The sequence below is a fragment of the Lethenteron reissneri genome, chromosome 17 (assembly GCF_015708825.2).
Source record: "Lethenteron reissneri isolate LAM-NWPU_2019-01 chromosome 17, ASM1570882v1, whole genome shotgun sequence".
NCBI lineage: Eukaryota > Metazoa > Chordata > Hyperoartia > Petromyzontiformes > Petromyzontidae > Lethenteron > Lethenteron reissneri.
Genome location: NC_083795.1, coordinates 4,666,073 through 4,687,938, shown reverse-complemented (window position 1 = coordinate 4,687,938; position 21,866 = coordinate 4,666,073). Strand labels below are relative to the sequence as shown.

General features: G+C 45.0%; 1 protein-coding gene across 2 annotated transcripts in view; it reads left to right on the top strand.

Moving 5' to 3' along the window:
- LOC133343353 (lysyl oxidase homolog 3A-like) overlaps positions 1 to 21,395 on the top strand; it is a 38,699-nt gene extending 17,304 nt beyond the window's left edge. The window contains exons 5-15 of one of the 2 annotated variants that reach the window (XM_061552887.1): positions 847 to 909; positions 2,345 to 2,564; positions 3,322 to 3,505; positions 5,302 to 5,456; positions 6,007 to 6,180; positions 9,065 to 9,230; positions 9,696 to 9,939; positions 10,915 to 11,030; positions 12,608 to 12,744; positions 17,327 to 17,438; positions 19,081 to 21,395. In XM_061552887.1, coding sequence (XP_061408871.1) covers positions 847 to 909; positions 2,345 to 2,564; positions 3,322 to 3,505; positions 5,302 to 5,456; positions 6,007 to 6,180; positions 9,065 to 9,230; positions 9,696 to 9,939; positions 10,915 to 11,030; positions 12,608 to 12,744; positions 17,327 to 17,438; positions 19,081 to 19,160 — 1,651 coding nt within the window. In that variant the 3' untranslated portion in view covers positions 19,161 to 21,395. The remainder of the gene's footprint in view (positions 1 to 846; positions 910 to 2,344; positions 2,565 to 3,321; positions 3,506 to 5,301; positions 5,457 to 6,006; positions 6,181 to 9,064; positions 9,231 to 9,695; positions 9,940 to 10,914; positions 11,031 to 12,607; positions 12,745 to 17,326; positions 17,439 to 19,080) is intronic. The other variant, XM_061552888.1, reaches the window with a different exon arrangement.
- The last annotated feature ends 471 nt before the right edge of the window (positions 21,396 to 21,866 follow it).

Here is a 21,866-nt window from a genome sequence, read left to right as displayed (position 1 = left end):
CTCCCCAAGTCACCACCATCTTTCACAATGTCACGGTGTAATACGGCAGTGCTTAGGGGCACTCTTAAGTATACACCAACGACTGACCGCACTTCAAAGATAAAGCTACATTATGAAAACAAACAGCAAACCAAGACCTGCTGCTTACTGCTCGGTGCCCGATGGAAACAGTTTGAAATGACGCACACGTGTGTGCAAAAATGCACAGAAGCCTTCCTGTTTTTGTGTTTTCATGGGTCTCGTGTGAACTGCGTATGTATGTATGTATGTTGAACTTCTTTTGCACCATACGTAGCCAACCGTGCTAATCACAGGACGGTGATAGCATGATTAGCTTTTCGTAAAAAGTGCTGAAGAGCAAAGTGCTTAATCACAAGATGATTTCGGCAAAGCAGCACTCGATACTCGATACGGAATCAGTTTCGACTGAGGAATAAATTCGAATTAATAGCTTTCGTCCGTTTGTTAATCAAATGCAGGACAAAGGCTCCCCTACGCTTTCGGTCACGGGGTTTATTTGACAAGACGTTACGACACGAGTGACAGTGTGGGTTGGTGAAGGGGGTTTTGGGCCTTGCGTCAGATAGGAATTGAACTCGTGAGATGGAGTTCATAGCGCATTGCACGAACAACTGTGCCACTGCTCCACTGTGGCGAAAGAATAAATGATTGATGATGGCGGTGGTGGCGGTGGTCAGATGATGATACAGTTGGTATAGATGATACCATCGGCAATATGAGTTTCAATCCAGCGCAATATCTTGTACACAGCTAACCTGTTGAGACGCAACATGCGGTTGACACGTGACAACAGGGAGCTTCACTGTTCTACCCTTGTCTCTCCAGCGATCTCTTTCAGGCTGAGACAAACTTGAATTTGACCAACGAGGTCAACCCAAAGGAGAAGAGGTAGAGCCGCCCAGGCTGCTTGTTGGAAGCTTTGCCAAACCAGCTTTGCTTTTAGACGAAAATGTTACATCTTGCCAATCGCAGCAATAAAGTCACAATAATTCAGTGCATAAATCAGACGTGATGTTGGAACGTGGAGTCTTGGCATCACAGATGGTGGCCTGAAAATGTCAAATTTTACACGTGATTTATGCAGAAACTGACCTAACATTTATGGATGCTATCTTCGCAGCTACTTGCAGCCTCGGAGTTGTGGTATGCAGGGTGTACAGTCAGGCATATCAGAGCTCTTGTGAGGTCTAATTAACATGACCCAAACACATGTTTGGTATTCAAGGTTAAGATGTCACGACGGTTGGATAAAATGATGTAATACTCTTTGGGGAAATCAACCACGGTGGCCCTTTGGAATATTCATCCCCACCTTAGGAATGTGGAATTTCTACCACTGGCTCGGGGTTCGAAATAGGAGATGATCGGCAATTGATCATGCTCGATCGAGCCACCAATTGTTCGTTTTAATAGCTATTTACAATATGGTCCGTTTGAGAAAATTAGGCATTTAAACGAGTGATGAACGTGGTTTAATTGCAATGATTTCGCATTCTAGCAAATGCAGTTGTACAATAATCGAACCGATAATGTCCACGTTCCCCTAAGTGGCACCCCATCATGCTCGTCAAAGAGCAATTGCCGTTTAAATTGACCCACGATCATTGGCTCCAGTATATCAGGCAGTGTTGAAGCAAGAGCCTATGGCAATGGGACGTGGTCATTTAGCGAGGCTTCAGTAGAATGTGTACATAAAAGGAAGCATTTGACACCAGAGTGAAGCCTTTGCATCTCTATATCAGCCCCACGAGAGAGAGAGAGAGAGGCAATGTGCGGGGGTGTGATTGATTCTAGATTGCCAGGTCATCCAAATGTCACTGCATACTTTCTCTGCCTGCTTGGTGATTTATATATATGTATACAGCTTAAAAAATTCTGCTCATGTGCCATCAGCACTTCATTCCTGCCCTTACAGGCGTTTGAGTAAATAATTCAGCCATCCCTAGACAATTGTGCTATCGGTTGCTTAACACTAGCTATGCTGATCTTTGCTTATGGCGATTTTGTCTCTGTAATATGCTCCTAATCTTATTGCCACCCTGTTAAATTACACGATTTTAAGCATTGTCACTGAAATGAGTGAATCGCTTGGCTTCCCTGAATATACACTCGCTTACTCACACACGCTCAGAGGAAATACAGCACTCTTCACAAGGCAATTTTTGTGTTCATCCCAAGGGAATGAATAGACCGTTTAAGTAATGGCACAAAGTCACAGCGGTTTTTATATAAGAACATTTCACAGAGCATTGTCTGATTTAGATTTTTATTTTTTATTTTTTCTCTCCTCGCGCTCGCGCACGCGCGCCCGTCCCGACTGCAGGCATTTCTCTGAGCGGCAGCAGGAGAGGCCGAGTTTCCTAGTGCACTCCCTCAACTGCACGGGCACCGAGTCGCACATCACCGCGTGCCAACACGACCTCCTACCGCTGGGCGCCAAGGCCCACAACAGCTGCCTTGCTGGGATGCCGGCCATCGTGAGCTGCGTGCCAGGCCCTGCCTTCTCGCCCGGTGTCGCCTTCAAGAAGATCTTCAAGGCGGAGGTGCGCAAAGGGGCAGACCTGCTGCCCTCCCACAGATGTCAAGGAATTTGTGTTCAAACTTGTTTGTTTCTTCAGATGTTATCCCGATGGTGCTTTCGACGTCGTGACAGGAGACATAATTAAACAATTAAGATTGCTCACAGAGCAGTTGCACCGCCTTTTGTGTTCGAGAAGAGCTGACAGAAGTGGATATCACTGAGCTGCCTCTGAGGTGGCGGCACGTCTCCACTTGCTCTGCCGCGAGAGAGCACTGTCTGTCACTTGACAGAAATGTTGAACTCTCAGAGCTGGGATTTATACAAATTAAGTGCAGGGTATCACGGGATGGGATTTGTTCCTTCGTGCAGTCATTAGTGACGGGCTGAGGCCATCAACTCGCTGCACTTGATGATCCAGATTAATTACAGGAAACTGCCTGGATTTGAATCCAGGATCAGTGCCGGTTCAGTGCTGTTGACCTCTGAGCCACCCGGCCACCTAAATGTAAGTGGCTTGGATTCCCTACCATGGCTAACATCAGTGGGAAGAGATATCGAAATAGGTCCCGGGCCTTCCCTATTCAGACTCAGCCTTAAATTCCTGAAATCATCAACTAGTGCTGTGTATAAACGTCAGCGATGGGGAGACAAAGGTGGTCGGGCGTGGTTCTGGCCACACCACGCCGTTGTGCGTCGCACCAACCTTGGCAGGTGCTCGCTCAGAGCCCTTGGTCCAACGGTTTGTTGAGTGCCACACAGGAGATGTTTGTCGTTTGCAGGTCCCGATGGTGCGCTTGAAGGGCGGGGCGATGACGGGTGAAGGCCGAGTGGAGGTGCAGCGCGGTGGAGAGTGGGGGACCGTTTGCGACCAGCGCTGGAACGTCGTGTCGGCGAGCGTCGTGTGTCGCGAGCTCGGCTTCGGCAGTGCCAAAGAGGCCCTCATGAGTGGCCGCATGGGTCAAGGTGGGAGAGAACACGAGCGGCCCGTGAACTTACTAAGATGCGTGGAATCGTCAACTAAAGTCAATTGTTGTGCTGAGGATACGTGCATCGAATTGTATGCGTAAGAATCAATGATGGTTTTGTGCAAATGCGGTGCGAATGATAATTTCGGCCAATGGAACAAATGAAACGGATCAAAGTAAACGGACGGGGCTAATGAGACAACACAGATGTGACCACTACAATGGGTATAAACAATACAACCAAGACAATCTATATGAGGCAGTAAGAATTACACAATGTAAACGAGATAGTTTATGTTAGACATGTAGTGCATTGAGAAGTTATAAAAAAAAATCTTTTTTTTTTTACAAATTTCCAATGGAATTGTGCTAAAAGTATTTCAACAGCGTGGGGCTGCCAAGTACATATTACATGGTTCATAGTTCTGGCAAGCGTTATGTAACATATCTTTAAAACCCTTACTCATTGCATTTTACGATTTAACCCTAAACAGTAGGTCAAACACAAGTGTCAGCTTTGACCAGACCAGCAGGGAGTGGAAAAAACTATTCCTATTCAAGTCATCCTCTCAAGTTTGCACATGCAACATCTGTGTTAAATGAGTGGTGTGCACGTGTTTGTGCGCGCGCGTGCCCTTGGTGTGCATCTCCATGTGGGTAATGGTAGTGTAGCGGTTAGCGCACTGCACTACGAGGTCAATTCCCTCTCATGGCCAACACCAGTGATGATTATCTGAACTGGTCCTGGGTCTCCCCTGTGTAAACATCGCCACTGGGGAGACAAAGGCGGCCGGGCGTGGTGCTGGCCACCCACCCCCCTCGTGTGCCGTGCCAGCCTGCATAGGTGCTACTCGCTAACAGCATTTGCCTTAACAGTCTGTTTACATTTCGATTTAAAGCTTTCGTGACTGCAGGGATTCGTCTTATTGGTTCTTTCGGTAAAGTCACGTAGAATGGAAATAATAAAATAATAAAAATAAAACATAATAAAATAATTCTCACGACGTTTCGGCCACAACGCAAGCAGCCGTCCTCAGGTGAAGAACAGGTCTGTCGAGAAGACAGAGTCTGTTTACAAGCTGTATGGGGGGATCTTTGTCTTTTGTCTTTGTTTGTCTCCATGCACGTGCACGTCACAGAAACTTGTACAGAGCACATGAGCGTGCCACGTGCCACGCTGTGCAGCACACGCACTCTGCTGGCGTCCGTGATTCCCGACACGTAGAGCCACTCGCCGCTGCTTGAGCTTGAACGTCCGCCACATCTGGATCGTGTATCGCCAATGTGTCGGCCGCCTGCGCCGTTGTGTGCCGCTAATATGCGCTAACTTCAACTCTCACCATTGGTACCTCATTTGGCAGTAAAAAATATGATAATTGTTTTTCTACCCTTTTTTCTGGCAACAAAACTGACACCTTTTTTACGAGGAGTCATGTTTGCGTAGACCACAATACCTGCAGTCATAATGCAAACAAAAAACATAACTCTGATAATGTATGCACTGTCCTTGAAGTTGATTGGTCCACACCTGAGACAGCTTTCCTTAGAGCCTTGTCTCACATGGGTTGAACCAGATGACTGGTGTGGACCAATCAACTTCAAGGACAGTGCATACATTATCAGAGTTGTGGTTTTTTTTTGCATTATGACTGCAGGTATTGTGGTCTATGCAAATATGACTCCTCGTAAAAAAGGTGTCAGTTTTTTTGCCAGATAGAAGGGTAAAAATACATTTATCAACTTCAACTCTGTTGTGAGTTGCCGCGATCGATGTTGCCGATGTCTCCATCGCAGCCATGGGTCCCATCCACATGGCGATGGTGCAGTGCACGGGACAGGAGAGGAGCATCTTCGACTGCCCGCATGGGAACGCCTCGGACCACGGCTGCGGGCACCACGAGGACGCGGCGGTTCGCTGTCACGTGCCCGCCATGGGCTTCGAAAAGCGGGTAAATGCTCGCAAATGAACAGCAGCCGTGTGTGGACAGGGCACCGGTCCGACTGCTCTATTCGTGTCAGAATCCAAGCAGTGCACAAAAAGGTTCCACAGTTCACGGGTGAATGTGAACCCTTCGGCTTTTGGGAGTAGAAATGTCGAAATATATATCAGCTGTTGATATATCAGAAATCCTCAAGATGTATGCATCGGTGCAATCAGGAATAACGTTTCAACGGAGCACTTGGGACACTGCCCGAAAGGAGCAGACGATATTTACTAAGACCAGAACTAGCTTCCTTCAAATATTTTCCTCATTATTTGTGAAAGAGTTTTACCTTCTAAAATTAACACGCCATTTACCCGACTTAAACAAAACGTTAGTTTTCAATCTTAAAAAAAAAAAACACTGCATTCGTACAGAATTTCACGTCGGCTCGCGGAGTTTTCACCGGGCGTTTAGTGTCGCTATCCCACAATGCGTCGGTGTCGCCCCTGGGAACGGCGGCAGCTTCTAACGGCACGCTCTCGCACCGCTCGCGCGATGTCGAACGCGCCACCAGATCCGCCTGCAGGGCGGCCGCAACCGCTTTGAGGGCCGCGTGGAGGTGCTCATGGACGGGGGCCCCAACGGGACGCTTCACTGGGGCACGGTGTGCAGCGAGGGCTGGGGGATGCTCGAAGCGTCCGTAGCTTGCCGCCAGCTCGGCCTGGGCTATGCCAGCATGTACTTGCAGGTAAGCCCACCCCCCCCTCCCCCCCCCCGCGAGGAAGGGACGTGCCCAGGGAACGCGGCGAGATGGAAGCAGCGAGCAATTGACTCGAGCCGATCCGCCAACGAAAAATACCTGTGGGCCGTAGGGTCGACGTAATGCCAAATGACTTCATGCTAACAGCGACAGGTTATGATTGTTCTGAAAATACAGGTTGTTTTCATTGTCAGATTTGAAAATGTGAAAACTGAAACATTCCATCGCTCGGTGGGAAGTCACGACACCCGAGGGGGTGGGTAAAAAAGGGAACGATTCAAACCCACGACGTTCACGTGTTATTCATGGCTTAACCCCACGGCAACAAGTCCTGCATGTACAAGACGATGATTTATTCCAGCTCAACATCTGCGCCATCACCTCAGCCCTACTGCTCATCAGCTTCCACCTCCCCCCCTCCTTTTCCACCCCTCCTCTCTATGGAGGGGAGAGGATGACCTCCTTAATGCAAGCCTCCATTGGGAATTACTTGTCCATATTGTTAGGTTTTTTTCCGTAAAGTGATGTAGGTGAAAATTTTAAATTAATAAAAGTAAAATATTTGTTATTTTACTTTTATTAATTTTATTTTTTATTTTACTTTTATTAATTTTAATTTTTATCACCTACGTGACTTTACCGAAAAAACCTAAGAATATGAATCCTTGCAGTCACGAAAGCTTCTAATCTAGAATTACTTGTTCACTATATTTGCTCGGCTCGCTGTGTCTTTTTATCTGCGCTCGCCTGATGAGGTGTATAAGCCTTGTGGCGTAGGGGATTGACAGCCGTGCTGTATGAAATATGCCGCACGCGTACATTGTCTCTTTCATTGCAGATCGTTGTGGTGCAATGGGTACAATGTTGTACAAATGGTCGATTGCAGTTACAGGACATGTTAATTCAATTAGGTTTTTTTTAAATTATATTATAGTTTTAAAGAACCTTTTGGAACACCAGTTGCTGTCGATTAGCGTGAGTGGCCTGTATGACTGTAGGCCGTACATATGAAATATATGAAATATGTACGGCCTATGAAACTAAACAAACGGAAAAAATCTACTCCAGAGAGCAGTTCTAACGTAAATAAATGTGTGCTATGGAATTGATAATGACTTCAAAGGCTTTTCGAGCACTAACACAAGTCATGTGTGGAGCGGAGTTTAAACCATCGGACTCATTTTTAGGGCTCTGAATGATTGAAGGTTCTTTGAGCACCGATAAACAATGGTTTGGAGCTCTGATAGTGAACGCACTGCTGGTATACAGTTGTTCATGTGTCTATGAAGCCAAGATCTGAGAATATCATTGGAGAATTTAACGGAAGCCAGCAGCATTGACCGCAAAGCCACGTTATATTTTATGTTTTCAAACGCGCACGTGCGGTGCAAAATAAAATGTATTATTTTATATTTGATCATGCTTGTATAATATGTCTGAAGAGGACATATAATACGTTCCTATTATGATATATAATGTCATTATTATATATAATATGTCTTAAGAGGACATATATTATATTTTACAAGTGATGTTCCAGGCCCTATTATTTCTATGCTAATCTATACAATCAATGCAGTACAGCATTTGCAATGTTTATCATGCTAAATAAAATGTTAATTATTGTTGGAGGGACAAAAGTGGAATATGGCAGAATCGGATATATAACTACAAACAGTTATGGCAAATAGATATGATTCAAAATAATGAAATCAAGCAAATAAGTCCTTTTGGGAAATGGATTTGATAATGAAAAGCAACACACCAGGGTGCCTAATAACGTTTACAATCGTTGTGCATACTTCCAGCGGTAACATTTAGATCAGAAACATCGACTCTGATAAAGAAAATGGAACAACATCTGAAATGTGTTTGCTAGGGAAGCGTGGACAAATTCGCGTCGTGAATCACAACCGACTGACATTCACCGGAAAACAAACACGAATCGGAGGCATCACATTGTTCTTTTTAAAAAAATAAGTGTCTTTGGGAAGGACACATTGCCAGAAGCGATAATGCTTGATGGATGGCACCGGTGATGGAACCCCAGCCAGAGGAGAGAATGCACCCACGAGGGTGACCTCTACACTGACGGAACGATGAGATGAGATCAGTTCGTGTGCAGGAGTGAGATGGATTGTGGGATCGCGTTACTGTGAGGGATGGTGACAACGTGGAGAGGCCTTCATCCAACAGAGGGTAGACAATGGCTGAGGATAATCATGCATCATGGATGACATCGTCTGAATTCGACTTTGTTGACCAATGCACAACACGTGCAAGCTTTCATAACATTCACATTGAATCAGTCGTACCATGTGTGCACGGCACTGTGTAGCACTTGTGGCTATTGTGATCCAGACACTAGTTCGACAATGTTTCCAACAATTATGATGCTGAACAGACTTTTATAGAATTCAGGGGGACATCGTTTTGTATTGCCACTCGTTATTCAACTGTGATTAGATACTCAATCAGCCAATGCTGGTTTCAGTCTCCAAGGCTACTAATGCACTTGGTGACAGAGCAGTTATTATGTTGCTTCATAAGCTACATTATATAATCCTGCTGAAGTTCAAATGACACCATTTCATTCAATGATTCCGGCTTTGTATTGCAAAGTAATAATTCGGTGTCTTAGACGATAAAAAAAACCTCCACTTTGTTTTGCAACGCCTCTTCCTTTCAGCGACTGAATTCTGCAGCGAATGTAACTTTCACGCCACATTAAATTACACCCCCCCCCCCCCACACAATTCACGCCGACACTCTGCACCCATCCCAAAACCGCCGCGTGGTCAATATTAATGAATCGCCTTGCACATCCCCCCCCCTCAACCCCGCTTCTCATTTCCCTTCACCCCCGCTGTAGGAGACGTGGTACTTTGAGGGCAGCCCCCTCCACGACCAGGTGCTGATGAGCGGAGTGAAATGCGTGGGCTCCGAGATGTCACTGCAGCACTGCCGCCACCACGGCGCCGACATCGCCTGCCGGAAGGGCGGCGCCAGGAACGCGGCCGGCATCATCTGCTCAGAGAGTAAATGAATGGCTCGCACGCTCACACCCGGCGGGCTCCCTCTCTCTCTCTCTCCGCCGACACTTTTGCGAGTGAAGCGCACGCGGTTGCTCTATTAGGGGTCGTTACTCCGCCTCTATGCAATGGTGCGCACTCGACGATGTCAACTCTCGCGTTGTCTTGTGCGAGGAGAATGAGGGACATTCACACATTCTTCGTCGTCACCGTCATCAATGTCATCATCGTCTTCATTGTCATCATCGTCATCATCATTGTCGTCATCATCATTGTCATCATTATCATCGTAATCATTGTCTTCATTGTCATTATCGTCATCATCATCGTCATCATTATCATCGTAATCATCGTCTTCATTGTCATCATCGTCATCATCGTCATCATCATCGTCATCATTATCATCATCATCGTAATCAGTGTCTTCATTGTCATCATCGTCTTCATTGTGCGTGTCGCCCGTGCGTGCAGTGGCGCCGGACTTGGTGCTGAACGCGCCACTGGTGCAGGTGTCCTCGTACCTGGAGGACCGGCCGCTGCACCTGCTCTACTGCGCCGCCGAGGAGGACTGCCTGGCCCAGAGCGCACGCAACATGCACTGGCCGTACGGGCAGCGCCGCCTGCTCCGTTTCTCGTCGGAGATCCACAACCTGGGCCGTGCGGACTTCCGCCCCAAGGCTGGACGGCACTCGTGGGTGTGGCACGAGTGCCATCGGTGAGCCGCAGCCACTACCGCCGCTGGCTCTCCTGCATCGCTGCGGCGGCCCTCTGCTCGGTCGCCAGGTCTCCCGTGTCAAAAGAGGCTTTTTGTCTGTTAATATGAAGGTGTGAGAATAGGTTTCCCCCTTTTTTTCTGGCAACAAAACAGCTGCGTTAAGATGTTAAAACACAAAACTGAGACCTTTTACAAGGAATCATGTCTGCATTAACCACACTTCTTGTGGTCAGAATGCAAACAAACACGGTACTCTGATTGGTCCACACCAGAGACAGCTTTCTTTTGAGCCTCGTCTCAAAACAGTGTTAGACCAGAGGACGCCAAAAGGCGTGATTGTCTTTGTCATTTTTCTCGCTCCCAATATCGAACTCGACTCCACTGTCTCCATGTCCTTTCCCCCCTGCACTTTTCCTCTACGTCCGTTGCCGATATATGGCTCTCCACATCTTCCATAGCTACGTCACATGTCTCTTCTGTATGTCTGCTGTGCTGCGCTCCTTTCCAAGCAGAAGCCTTCACGTAATTCAATGTGCTGAAGGTGAGGGTTCAAACTTTAGTTCGAGTGTCAAGTCCCATCCAAACGACACGACTAACTTACTATCTGTAGAAAAGCGCAGCCTCACACCACTTCTAGAACAAACCCGTGATAAAGTATACCCCTTCCGTGCAATCCTGATTCTGCTGCCCGCAGCAACACAGCTCCATACCGAATAAAAACCCAGGGCCGACCACCGGATGATGAGTTTGTGGCGATGCCGCTGCGTAATTGTCTGGTGCATTCTCTCAACAACCCCCCCTCCCCATCTTCATAATAAAATTCTGTTTTATTTTTATTATTTTATTACTTCCCTTCTACGTGACTTTACCGAAAGAACCAAAAAGATGAATTCCTGCAGTCACGAAAGCTTTAAATAAAAAAAAACCCCTCCCACTGACTGACTTGTAACGGGTTGTGTTGTCGCCTTCTCGCAGCCACTACCACAGCATGGAGGTGTTCACCCACTATGACATTCTGAGTACAAACGGCACCAAGGTTGCAGAGGGGCACAAGGCCAGCTTCTGTTTGGAGGATACCGACTGCCAAGAAGGTGCACCTTTATTAACGCTACCCCTATCCCCTCCCTTTGATGCTGCTAATCCTGCATAATGCACGGGCATAATGACTTTAAACCCCTCGCCAAACCTCCTACGCATTTCACAAGTAGTACTAATCGCATATCTGCATTTCACATAAATATGCTAAATTTCTCTTGATATTCAAATTATTTTGTCAAGGCGCTCTTCGCCCCTCCATCCCAGCTTAAATAGTCGCTCCAAGCCTGGGGCTTGTCATTCAGACTCTGTCTCCTCGACAGACCTGTTCTCCACCTGAGGACGTCTGCTTGCATTGTGGCCGAAACGTAGTGAGAATTATTTTATTATGTTTTATTTATTTAATTTTATTATTTCCATTCTACGTGACTTTACCGAAAGAACCAAGAAGAAGGTGCACCACCCTACACTGCACGGATCCCAGCCTCCCCGCTCGGTTGAACGTGAATACGATATCTAGTATCTGAGTGTGTGGACAAAATTAGTTACGTTGTTTTGTATTCATGTTGTTTTGCTTAAATGGGTCATGCCTCGAATTAATATGGATGTTTAAATGCGACCTTCTCAAAGCCTCTTTCCACTCGAACAGATGGTTTATGCATTGCTGCTGAATTTTTTTAATTTTAAAAGCGGTTTTATTCTATTAATATCATTGTATATTTTTTGGTTTATTGAGTCAATTTAAATGTATTTAGTTTTGTACTCATTCAATATACAAAAAAAATGTTGGCACCACTTTACTTTGACGCCATTTGCATGAGCGACGTACTGTAAAGAAGTTGATACCTCAAAGCTCAATCAAAAAAAACATTTCTATTTTTTGTTCCATAACCAAACCTTACCACGTCGCACTATAAACGATACATGCGTCTGCGTTGATCATGACGAAATGATCATAATTTAAAATAATTATCAAAGTACCCAAGCTGTCATAATGCAGGGTGTACATTTATTATGTTGTCATATCCAAATAAAACCTGCACTCATTCCTTAAAGGGAAAAACTATACCAAAGGCGACACTTTGGGCAATGTTACTTGTGGTGTTTGCATCATTGCCAATGCATTATCACCAAATAATTTGTCTAATTTAGTTAGTGGTTTGAGCCCGATCAACAAAACTACGTAGGCGGCTGCGTGAAGATCTTATCACACGCATTTGATCTCTTTAGAAACATCCGCATGTCCACAATGGCAATCATCGACGGACACGAGTTCGAGATTTTAGAGCTCGAGATATTTACCACCATCTCGGCCGTGATTATATCCAAAGCTTCTCTTGTGCACTGCCGCAGCGTCTCGGTTTGAGAGCAGAAGAAAAGAAACACGAAACGCGTGTAAAGGAATACGGTGCGAACATTTTAATAATAATAGTTAAATTTATAACGCGCGCAAATTTGCGGACGTAGTGGCCGCAACTCAGAGGCGTGGAACCAAGCTCAGAGTGGTGCAGCTCAAACTGCCGTGCAATTAAAAGCGCTCTCAGGATGAATTGTCGCCCTCCATGAAAGACCGCGCAACCAAAAATAGACCCCAACGCCTTGAGCGATTGCGTGTGACTGCCGCCACCTGCAGGAGGACAGAAGGTGTACGAGTGTGCCAACTTTGGTGAGCAAGGCATCACGGTGAACTGCCACGACACCTACCGGCACGACATCGACTGTCAGTGGGTGGATGTCACCGACCTCAAGCCTGGAAACTACATTTTCCAGGTACACGCACCCCGAGAGGGAACATCCTGCCCCGTACACGCGCAGCCTGGGCAACATCCGTGTACGCACCCAGCACCTGCACGTGCACTGCCGCACTTGTGTTTTCATCCGACACATACAAACCAAAAAAAAACACTGCATACCCCCCCCCCCCCACATCCCCATAAGCCTTTTAACAGACTACATCTTGACTTAAAGCTTTCGTGACTGTAGAAATTCATATTATTTGGGTCTTTCGGTAAAATCACCTAGATAGGTTCAAAGAAAATAACAAAGAAGTAACAAAAACTACGACGTTTCTATCACACCACAAGCGATCGTCATCAGGATGACGATCGCTTGTGGTGTGATCAAAACGTCGTAAGTCGTCACGTAGATCGGTTCAAAGAAATAACAAACCCTACGACGTTTCGATCACACCACAAGCGATCGTTATCGATCACACCACAAGCGATCGTCATCAGGATGACAATCGCTTGTGTTGTGATCGAAACGTCGTAGGGTTTTGTTATTTCTTTGAACCGATCTACGTGACGACTTTACCGAAAGACCCAAAGAATACGTTGAACAGACTCTTGGGGCAGGTGCTGCTAACGAGCACCGATTCGGCCCAGCACGGCACGACGAGGAGGTGAGTGGCGAGCGCCGCGTCTGTCCCCCTTTGTCTCCCCGAACGCTGATGTGTTTATAAACCATTCGATGCTGAGTCGACCTAGGGGAGGACCGGGACCAGTCCAGATATTCGCCACCGATGTTGGCCGTGAGGGGGACTCTAACCCGTGTCGCTGGGTTCGTAGTGCAGTGCGCTAACCACTAAACTACCATTCCCCACCTACGCCTATAACCTACATGGACATGCACATATGCTCCCAATGCCTACATGAGTGTGTATATCTTTTTTGCATGGGTGTTGTTTTTCCCTTTCATGCAAAATGTGTACCTTTGCACCAGGTACATGCATACATACATGAATTCCTCCCAGGCCTCATTTTGTAAATCAGACGTTGATATCTCAATGGAAACTCACTTGGTTTAAATAAGGTTCATTGATCTACCCTGTTGTCCATATGCCGTATAAATGTGTGCCACGTGTAATTTAAAACTCGGCGCTGCCAGTGCCACACAATTGGTGTGAAATCAAAACTGGCCGCTCACTCGAAAATGATCGATTTCCGTTCCACTTTGACATTCAGCACGGTACTGACAATCAGGCGCTGTTGCGCCGTCCGAACAAATGTTGAATACTATGGCTCGTGATTTATAGATTGTTTCCACACCACCACCACCATCAGCAGCAGCAGCAGCTGTGGTCTATCCACTGCTAGATGAAGGCCTCCCCGCACGTTGTAGCCAGCCCTCTTGGTGCGAACACCGTGACAGTAATAAAACTGGGCACAGTCACCATTGTATAGGTAAGTTGTGTATCAGATAACTGATGACAATTGACTTATACCAACGCTTCAGTGTCACTCCAACAAAACAACCAAACACGTAGATTTACAAGCGATTAAAGAGATTCAAGTGAGGGGAAAACATTGCAGTGTTATTTGATTCCGGATCGAGTACAGCAGAAGAAATCTATGGGGAGTATCACGTCTGGCCTTCAAATTGGCTTTTTAACTTTAAAAAAATCGTGTTTTAATTATGAAAGTGATTCATATTTGAATGCATCGCATATGAACGTACGTGCGACTCACATGCAAGATCTTCTTGGTTCTTTCGGTAAAGTCACGTAGAATGGAAATAATAAAATAATAAAAATTTAACATAATAAAATCATTCTCAGAATTATTATTTTATTTCTGAGAATTATTTTATTATTTTTTATTTTTATTATTTTATTATTTCCATTCTACGTGACTTTACCGAAAGAACCAAGAAGAAGCTTTAAATCGAAATCACATGCAAGATGTTGACTGCGGTAGCATTTCGGTCTGAGGATTCGCCGTGGAGTTGCCATGGTGATGTGTGTATGACACCATTCCCAAAAGACATCACAGTCTAAAGTCAACCCACCTTTATTTCTGCTGCCACGCGGATGCCCGGAGTGTTACGCAGAGGAGGCACTCTGTTGGCAGGCTGATGGAGTGACATGTGCATCTGGGCCAGTTGCGGATATTAAACCCTTCAATTGCCAAACCTCTATTGTGGCAAAGCACACGCACGAGTCGTCGTGCGCACAATTCCCGTGCACCGAGCGACAGTGAATAATGCACGGGCATAAGTAGTACTAATCACATACCTGTATTTCCCATATCCCCTCCCTTGGATGCTGCTAATCCTGCATAATGCACGGGCATAAGTAGTACTAATCACATACCTGCATTTCCCATATCCCCTCCCTTTGATGCTGCTAATCCTGCATAATGCACGGACATAAGTAGTACTAATCACATACCTGCATTTGCCATAAATATGCTAAATTCCTCTTGATATGCAAATTATTTTGTCAAGGCGCCCTTTCCCCCCCCCCCTTCCAACCCAGCTTATATATATGCTCCAAGCACGTGTGCTGTTTCATTCAGACGCTGTCGCCTCGACAGACCTGGTTTCACCTGAGGACGGCTGCTTGCGTTGTGGCCGAAACGTCGTGAGAATTATTTTATTATGTTTTTTAAATTATGTTATTATTTTCCTTCTACGTGACTTTACCGAAAGAACCAAGAAGATGAATCCCTGCAGTCACGAAAGCTTTAAATCGAAAAATCTCAGAGCATTGTACCGTCCATGCTTAGAACTACCCCGAGAGACGGAAAGAGGAGGACATGGCCAGGAGAACATATGCAAGTCGGAGACATCACATTTTCGGCCATAAAAAAAAAAGTTACTAAACTCTGGGCAGGACACGTCGCCATAAAGGATAATGGCATTTGGTTGATAGGCAATGGAGCGGCAGCCAAATGCTCACGATCAGAATCTGTATTCATCCTGGAGAAATCCGATCAGCTATGAAGCTCTTTCCACAGATGACCAGTATAATGGAGGGACCGTGCCTGGGAGGACGTCCATCGCAGAGGTGGAGCGATGAGATCGGCCCGTGTGGAGGAGCTCGATGGAGTGTTGTAAACAAATCTTGATAGATGGTGATGGCTTGGGGATGACTTCGCCCAGCAGTGGATCGATCAAGGCTGATGATGATGAATGTTTATCTTCGCTGTAGGAATGGGCTTTAGTTGGGTTTTTTTTAAACCAAACTTCTAAAACCCCAGTCCTTGTGCCCGCTTTGAGCTACGTTTTATTTTCGTATTTGTGTCAGATGCGTGCCATTGTACCGTGGCGATTTGTGTTTGCATTCCAAATTTGTGTTTGTATGCCAAATTTTGGCCGTAGTGTGCCGAGCCGTGTTTTTCTTTTAAGTTGTCGCGTTAAAGAAAGAAACGGAGACATCTCATTTTCGCCCACTAGGTGGACTGGCAGCAGCGTGCAAAGAATTGTCACAACCAAAGGCGTTGGCATTCAGAGGCCCTCTCTTTATTGCGCAACCCCTTTTGAAAACCTGTTAATTCTGCTTTTTTGTGCCAAGCGCGTGATAGAGTGGCGTAACGACTGTGAATTGTTAGCTCAGGGGGGTGCGGCAGTCGGTCAGATGAGCCCACAGTGTTATGATTTGCCTCGCACGGTGGCACCACGGCTATTATATACCGGCGGCTCCTCTTGCCTAATCACATCGTGACATACGTTTTCTTTTCTTCTCCCACACTGTTGCTGAGCACATATCTCGTGGTGGCTGTCAAGGGGGCCCCAACTTGGAGCTTTGGCACCCCCTGCTCCCACGCTCGTTACGCTACTGACGTGATAGCTGGTGCAACAGCGTGTGTGCCGTATTCAGGGAACAGCCATCATTATACTGGTAGGAACCACCTGGTTCCACCAGGGGATTATTGTGTCCGTCCGTCGTGCATCCAAAAATGGCAGGGGTGGGGCTGGGTGGAGAGGGGAGGGTGGGGCTGGGTGGGGAGGGGAGGGTGGGGAGGGGCTGGGTGAGGAGGGTGAGGCTGGGTGGGGGGTGGGAGGGGTGGGGCTGGGTGGGGAGGGGCTGGTCACCCCGTGGTGCCCTTATGAAACTCAACCTACTCACGCCGACTTATGCCCGCACTCACAGTCGGGCATATTTGCGGAATACACCACGCCGCCGTTGACCCTGGCCATTGACCAAGCAACCCAACGTTCCTACCAGCTCCCTCCGCAGGAATGTGTTTTGTAAGTTACGTGACTGCCCGATGCCGTAGAGGGCGAGAACCAATTTATGTAAGAAACGGTTGAGGGTTTTGCCGGGTCTTCTTTCTAAAAGGGGCTTTGTGCGTTGTTCAGGGTGCTTCAAAAATGTTCAACACTTCTGAGAATTTGCAACAAAACCACAAGAAATGTGCCTCCGGGCTCTGGAGACCACCTGGAGAAGATTCCAGGCCACGTGTTGACAATGATGACGAACAAGTGGAGACTCTATGACTTTTTGAAGCTATTAACATGACATTTGTTGTCATGTTACAGTGAATTATCCCTTCTTTTCACATTGAAAACGATAGTCGCATGTAAGTGTTAACAATTTTGTGAAGCACCCTGTATTTCTTCTTGTTGGCAGGTTGTTCTTAACCCCAACTACGAAGTGGCCGAGACGGACTTCACCAACAATGCAATGAAGTGCAACTGCAAGTATGACGGGCACAGGATATGGATGTACAACTGTCATGTCGGTGGGTCCCCACGCATTTTCACTTTGGTCATACTTACGACACCGATTACAGTACGCTGACGTCCGATGGCTGTTTACTGAGATTTAAAAGAATGAATTAATACGTCCAGCCATGGCAAAAAACATCTTTAAAGCAAACAATATCATGGGACCTTTTTTGGCAGTATCAACGTGTAAATATAAGAATAGATTTTACCCTTTCTGGCAATAAAACAGGTGTTAAGATTAATCTTCTTGGTTCTTTCGATAAAGTCACGTAGAAGGGAAATAATAAAAGAAGGTTTAATATGATTTTATTATTTTATTTTATTTTTTTATTTTATTATGTTTTATTTCATTATTTTTTATTTCCCTTCTACGTGACTTTACCGAAAGAGCCAAGAAGATGAATCCCTGCAGTCACGAAAGCTTTAAATCAGAAAAAAAAGGTGTTAAGATGTTCGAACACCAAATAGATACCCTTTGCAATTAATCAAGTCTGCATTAACCACACGTACTTGTGGTGAACATGCAAACAAACATGCTCTGATAATTATACAATGTCTTTGAGACTCCTTGGTCTACACCAGAGATGGCCTTCTTTAGGGCCTAGTCACACCAGTGTCAGGCCAGAGAATGCCAAAAGATGATGGTGATTTTAATGATTGTGATAATTATTATAATAAAGATACATCATTGTCACAAGTACAACTGAGAACCCGTTCTTGCAAGCCTGAGTGAGCATAGCACGAGATCAAATTCGGTTTGTGTGCGTATGCACACAAGCCGAATTTAACATTAAACAAGTTTGTCGTAATATATTAAATGCATTACCTCACTTGCAGCAGATTCTTACAATCAAAATGACGTCAAACTGTCTTGATGTACATGTTATTGTTTCTAAATTTAAGCACAACAAAAAACCCAGCTGGAAAAATTACTGGTACAACTTAAGAACACTAGACAAGCAAGCCACATATGCTAAGTAGGCATAGACATCATGAAATCGCGATCGATGTTACTGCAGATTCCGGGCTACTGAAAAACGTGGTTTTACAACGCGTCACACATTTGGTTATAAAAAAAAACAGTGAAAAACACCATAGAAAATAAAGCCAGAGCGCTAATTCTATGATAATTATTCAGATATCAAGGCTCTTACAGTATACCTCGTTTCTACTGTGCAACCGAGCCATACCAAAGCAGCCAGATGGGGCTCCAGAGGTGGCAGGTTTGTTTTTTCTACTGTAGAGCCCAAGCCGTGCCAATGACGTCACACGCTATAAACGAGAGTCGTGTACGACGCAGTGACGTACAGGGCTATGTCCTCATATGAATTACATGACATGCAAATCGACGTGTCATTAGCCCCTCCCCTGGCCCTGCTTGGCCCCAAGCCAGATGCGGTTATCTTGTGAGGTTAGCGTGTCACGGTTTGGTTCTGACTCGGCATGGAAAGTAGCCAGTGGAAAACCACCTGTACCACGAGGGCCCGGTGATGGCTCAGCCTGCATGTGCCTGTGGAAATAGGACATTTGCCAGCATACCAAAGCAGTTATAACCACACAGGTACGCATAATGGTGATGGTAAACAAAGCTTTATTTGGGTCATGATGATTGTGATGAAGGTCATTGTGATGATGGTGTGAAATGTCTGTCGGCAGGTGACGCTTTCAGCGACGAAGTGGAGAAGATCTTTGAGAATTACCCGGGCCAGTTGAACAACCTCATTAGCTCATTTTAAAGAGCCAGTCTTGATGGATGCCTCACAGGCCCAGGGACACACAATGCATACTCTTGGGATTTTCACATGAGACTATAAGGGCATGAGACTTTAAGGGATTATCCAATTTACTGAAGAACTTGGCCATTCCAACAGTATTCAGGCAATGACATAGTAAATAAAACCTTACTATGATAATGAAAACACTAGTATTTAAAACTTGTAATCTCAGATGGGTTTAAATCCACCTTATTTCCACTACCCAATGAAGTGGTGCAGATTTTATTTTTTGTCTTTAATCGGTATTTTACGATGTTTTTTATGTTTAACACTACAATTTGAAGACATGAAAAATTATGGACCAGCGTAAGGTAAAAAGTCAATGACGTACAGGTACTTTTGATCGCAAGGGATTTTCAAAATAAATCAATTAAATGTGTTGCGATGGAACATTTACGGCACACTTGAGTCATAGACAAAAAAAATCCTGACATCACAAATATACTCGCGTGTGACTGGCCCGCAGCCTACCACGACCCTTTGCAAGGTGAGAGTTGTACATTCCTGAAGACACAGGCCTTGTTTTAATCGGTGCTGTACTGGTCAAAGCACCAAGGGATAGTCCAGTTCCACAATGAGTTACTAAAATATGGTGCTGTCTTCGTTCCATTCCAATATGGAGCGACAGAAAAATTAGATGACGCTACGCCACAGCCGAAGGTAAAGTGCAGGAACAAGTCAGCATGTTTACAGTGACATAGCGCATCGAGATTGAATGATGCAACAATTCATCATTTAATATTGATTCTTAAGCTCAAGATGTGTGTCGAATTGCACGCGTACGAATGTTGTAGGACTCATGTTTTGCAATGGGTTCACGTGACCCTTACAGCCACTGGTGGCTGTTACGTTCACCACAATGATTAGAAAAGAATTGAGTTGTAACTCTCAACGTGACAACTGAGCAGTGCCCTCGGAAAAACTTGAAGACCCAAACAATTGAATTACTTAAACGCGAGGCTTTTGTTGAGTGTCGGCAGGTTAAATGGATGAAAAAGGTGATTTAGGTTTCCAACACCTTTGGGGAGATCATTCACTAAACTAGAAGTGGATTATCGTCTTCCCATGAATTGAGCGTGGGTTATCTCAACAGCATATAAATTGAGGAGCAAAATTGAGCACTCCTCAATTGGTGAATCATACCTCTTGATACCTCGTGCCTTACAAAATTGTAATGGAACCACAGGACAAATGTGTCATGTCATACGACTAAGGTTTACAGTCAATGCTGTACTAAGCGTAAGCCTTGGAATAACTCATATGCGTGGAACATTAAGCAAGGTATTGCAACCATTATCTGGCGAATTATCCGTTTAAAGGTGCACCTGATTTATATGATATAGTATTAAAATCCAATGTGTTTGTATTATCAATTGGATGTGTTCTTTCACAGTAATATTTCAAAACGTTAACGGCATTGTAGGCCCTTTGTTCATGACGCTGGAGTGCAACAAATATGATTTTTTTTAATCCTGTCGCTTCACGAATTATAAACTGCAGCTGTCTCACTTGGCACATGGACTGCGGCTGTGAAGCTGCTCCATTCTCTGCTCAAGCTTGAAATACAGCGTTGTAATGCCTTGAGTGTCTTGACGATTTTGAGCACATGGCAGTGCACAGTATTGACGACCATTTGGTGTTAAAAGTTGAGCTTGTTTTTCTACATACAATGTATTTAAAATACCAAAACTCGTGTAGTTTTTGTGTTTGTCTTTTGAAACAGTGCAAGGGCTGCATGTTTGTGTTATATCTCCAAAGTGTTACAATTGTTCTTATTTTAATGTGTTCAGCATCATGTCTAAAATTATTATTTACATTTTTAAATGACATTACTACAACAGAGTTACACAAATATATAGCAGAATTGTTGAATCATCCTTTATATAAAAAAACAAGTTTAGTATGTTGAATCACATGAAAGCTGAATTGGAAAATTATGTTTGGCAAAACATTTGCATTGCTTTGGAGTTAATACCAGGGCTTGATATCAACTGGATCTGTCTCAGGCTATTTCACTGGGTCGAGGCACAGAAGATTGTGAGCTTGGAGGTCCAGGAAAATATTCCTGGACAATTTTTCGATGTAAAGCTTTCGTGACTGCAGGGATTCATCTTCTTGGTTCTTTCGGTAAAGTCACGTAGAATGGAAATAATAAAATAATAAAAATAAAACATAATAAAATAATTCTCACGACGTTTCGGCCACAACGCAAGCAGCCGTCCTCAGGTGGAGAACAGGTCTGTCGAGAAGACAGAGTCTGAATGGTTTCAGACTCTGTCTTCTCGACAGACCTGTTCTCGAGAAGACAGAGTCTGAATGGTTTCAGACTCTGTCTTCTCGACAGACCTGTTCTCGAGAAGACAGAGTCTGAATGGTTTCAGACTCTGTCTTCTCGACAGACCTGTTCTCCACCTGAGGACGGCTGCTTGCGTTGTGGCCGAAACGTCGTGAGAATTATTTTATTGTTTTATTTTTATTATTTTATTCTTTCCATTCTACGTGACTTTACCGAAAGAACCAAGAAGATGAATTCCTGGATAAATTAAGCCCTGGCTGAAATCATGAGTATTTACCATTTCACTAAAACATTATTAAGAGACTGCATTCGCAGTCGTTCACAAGCACAAGCCAAAACCTACATATACTGTATTAATAATTCATACTGCC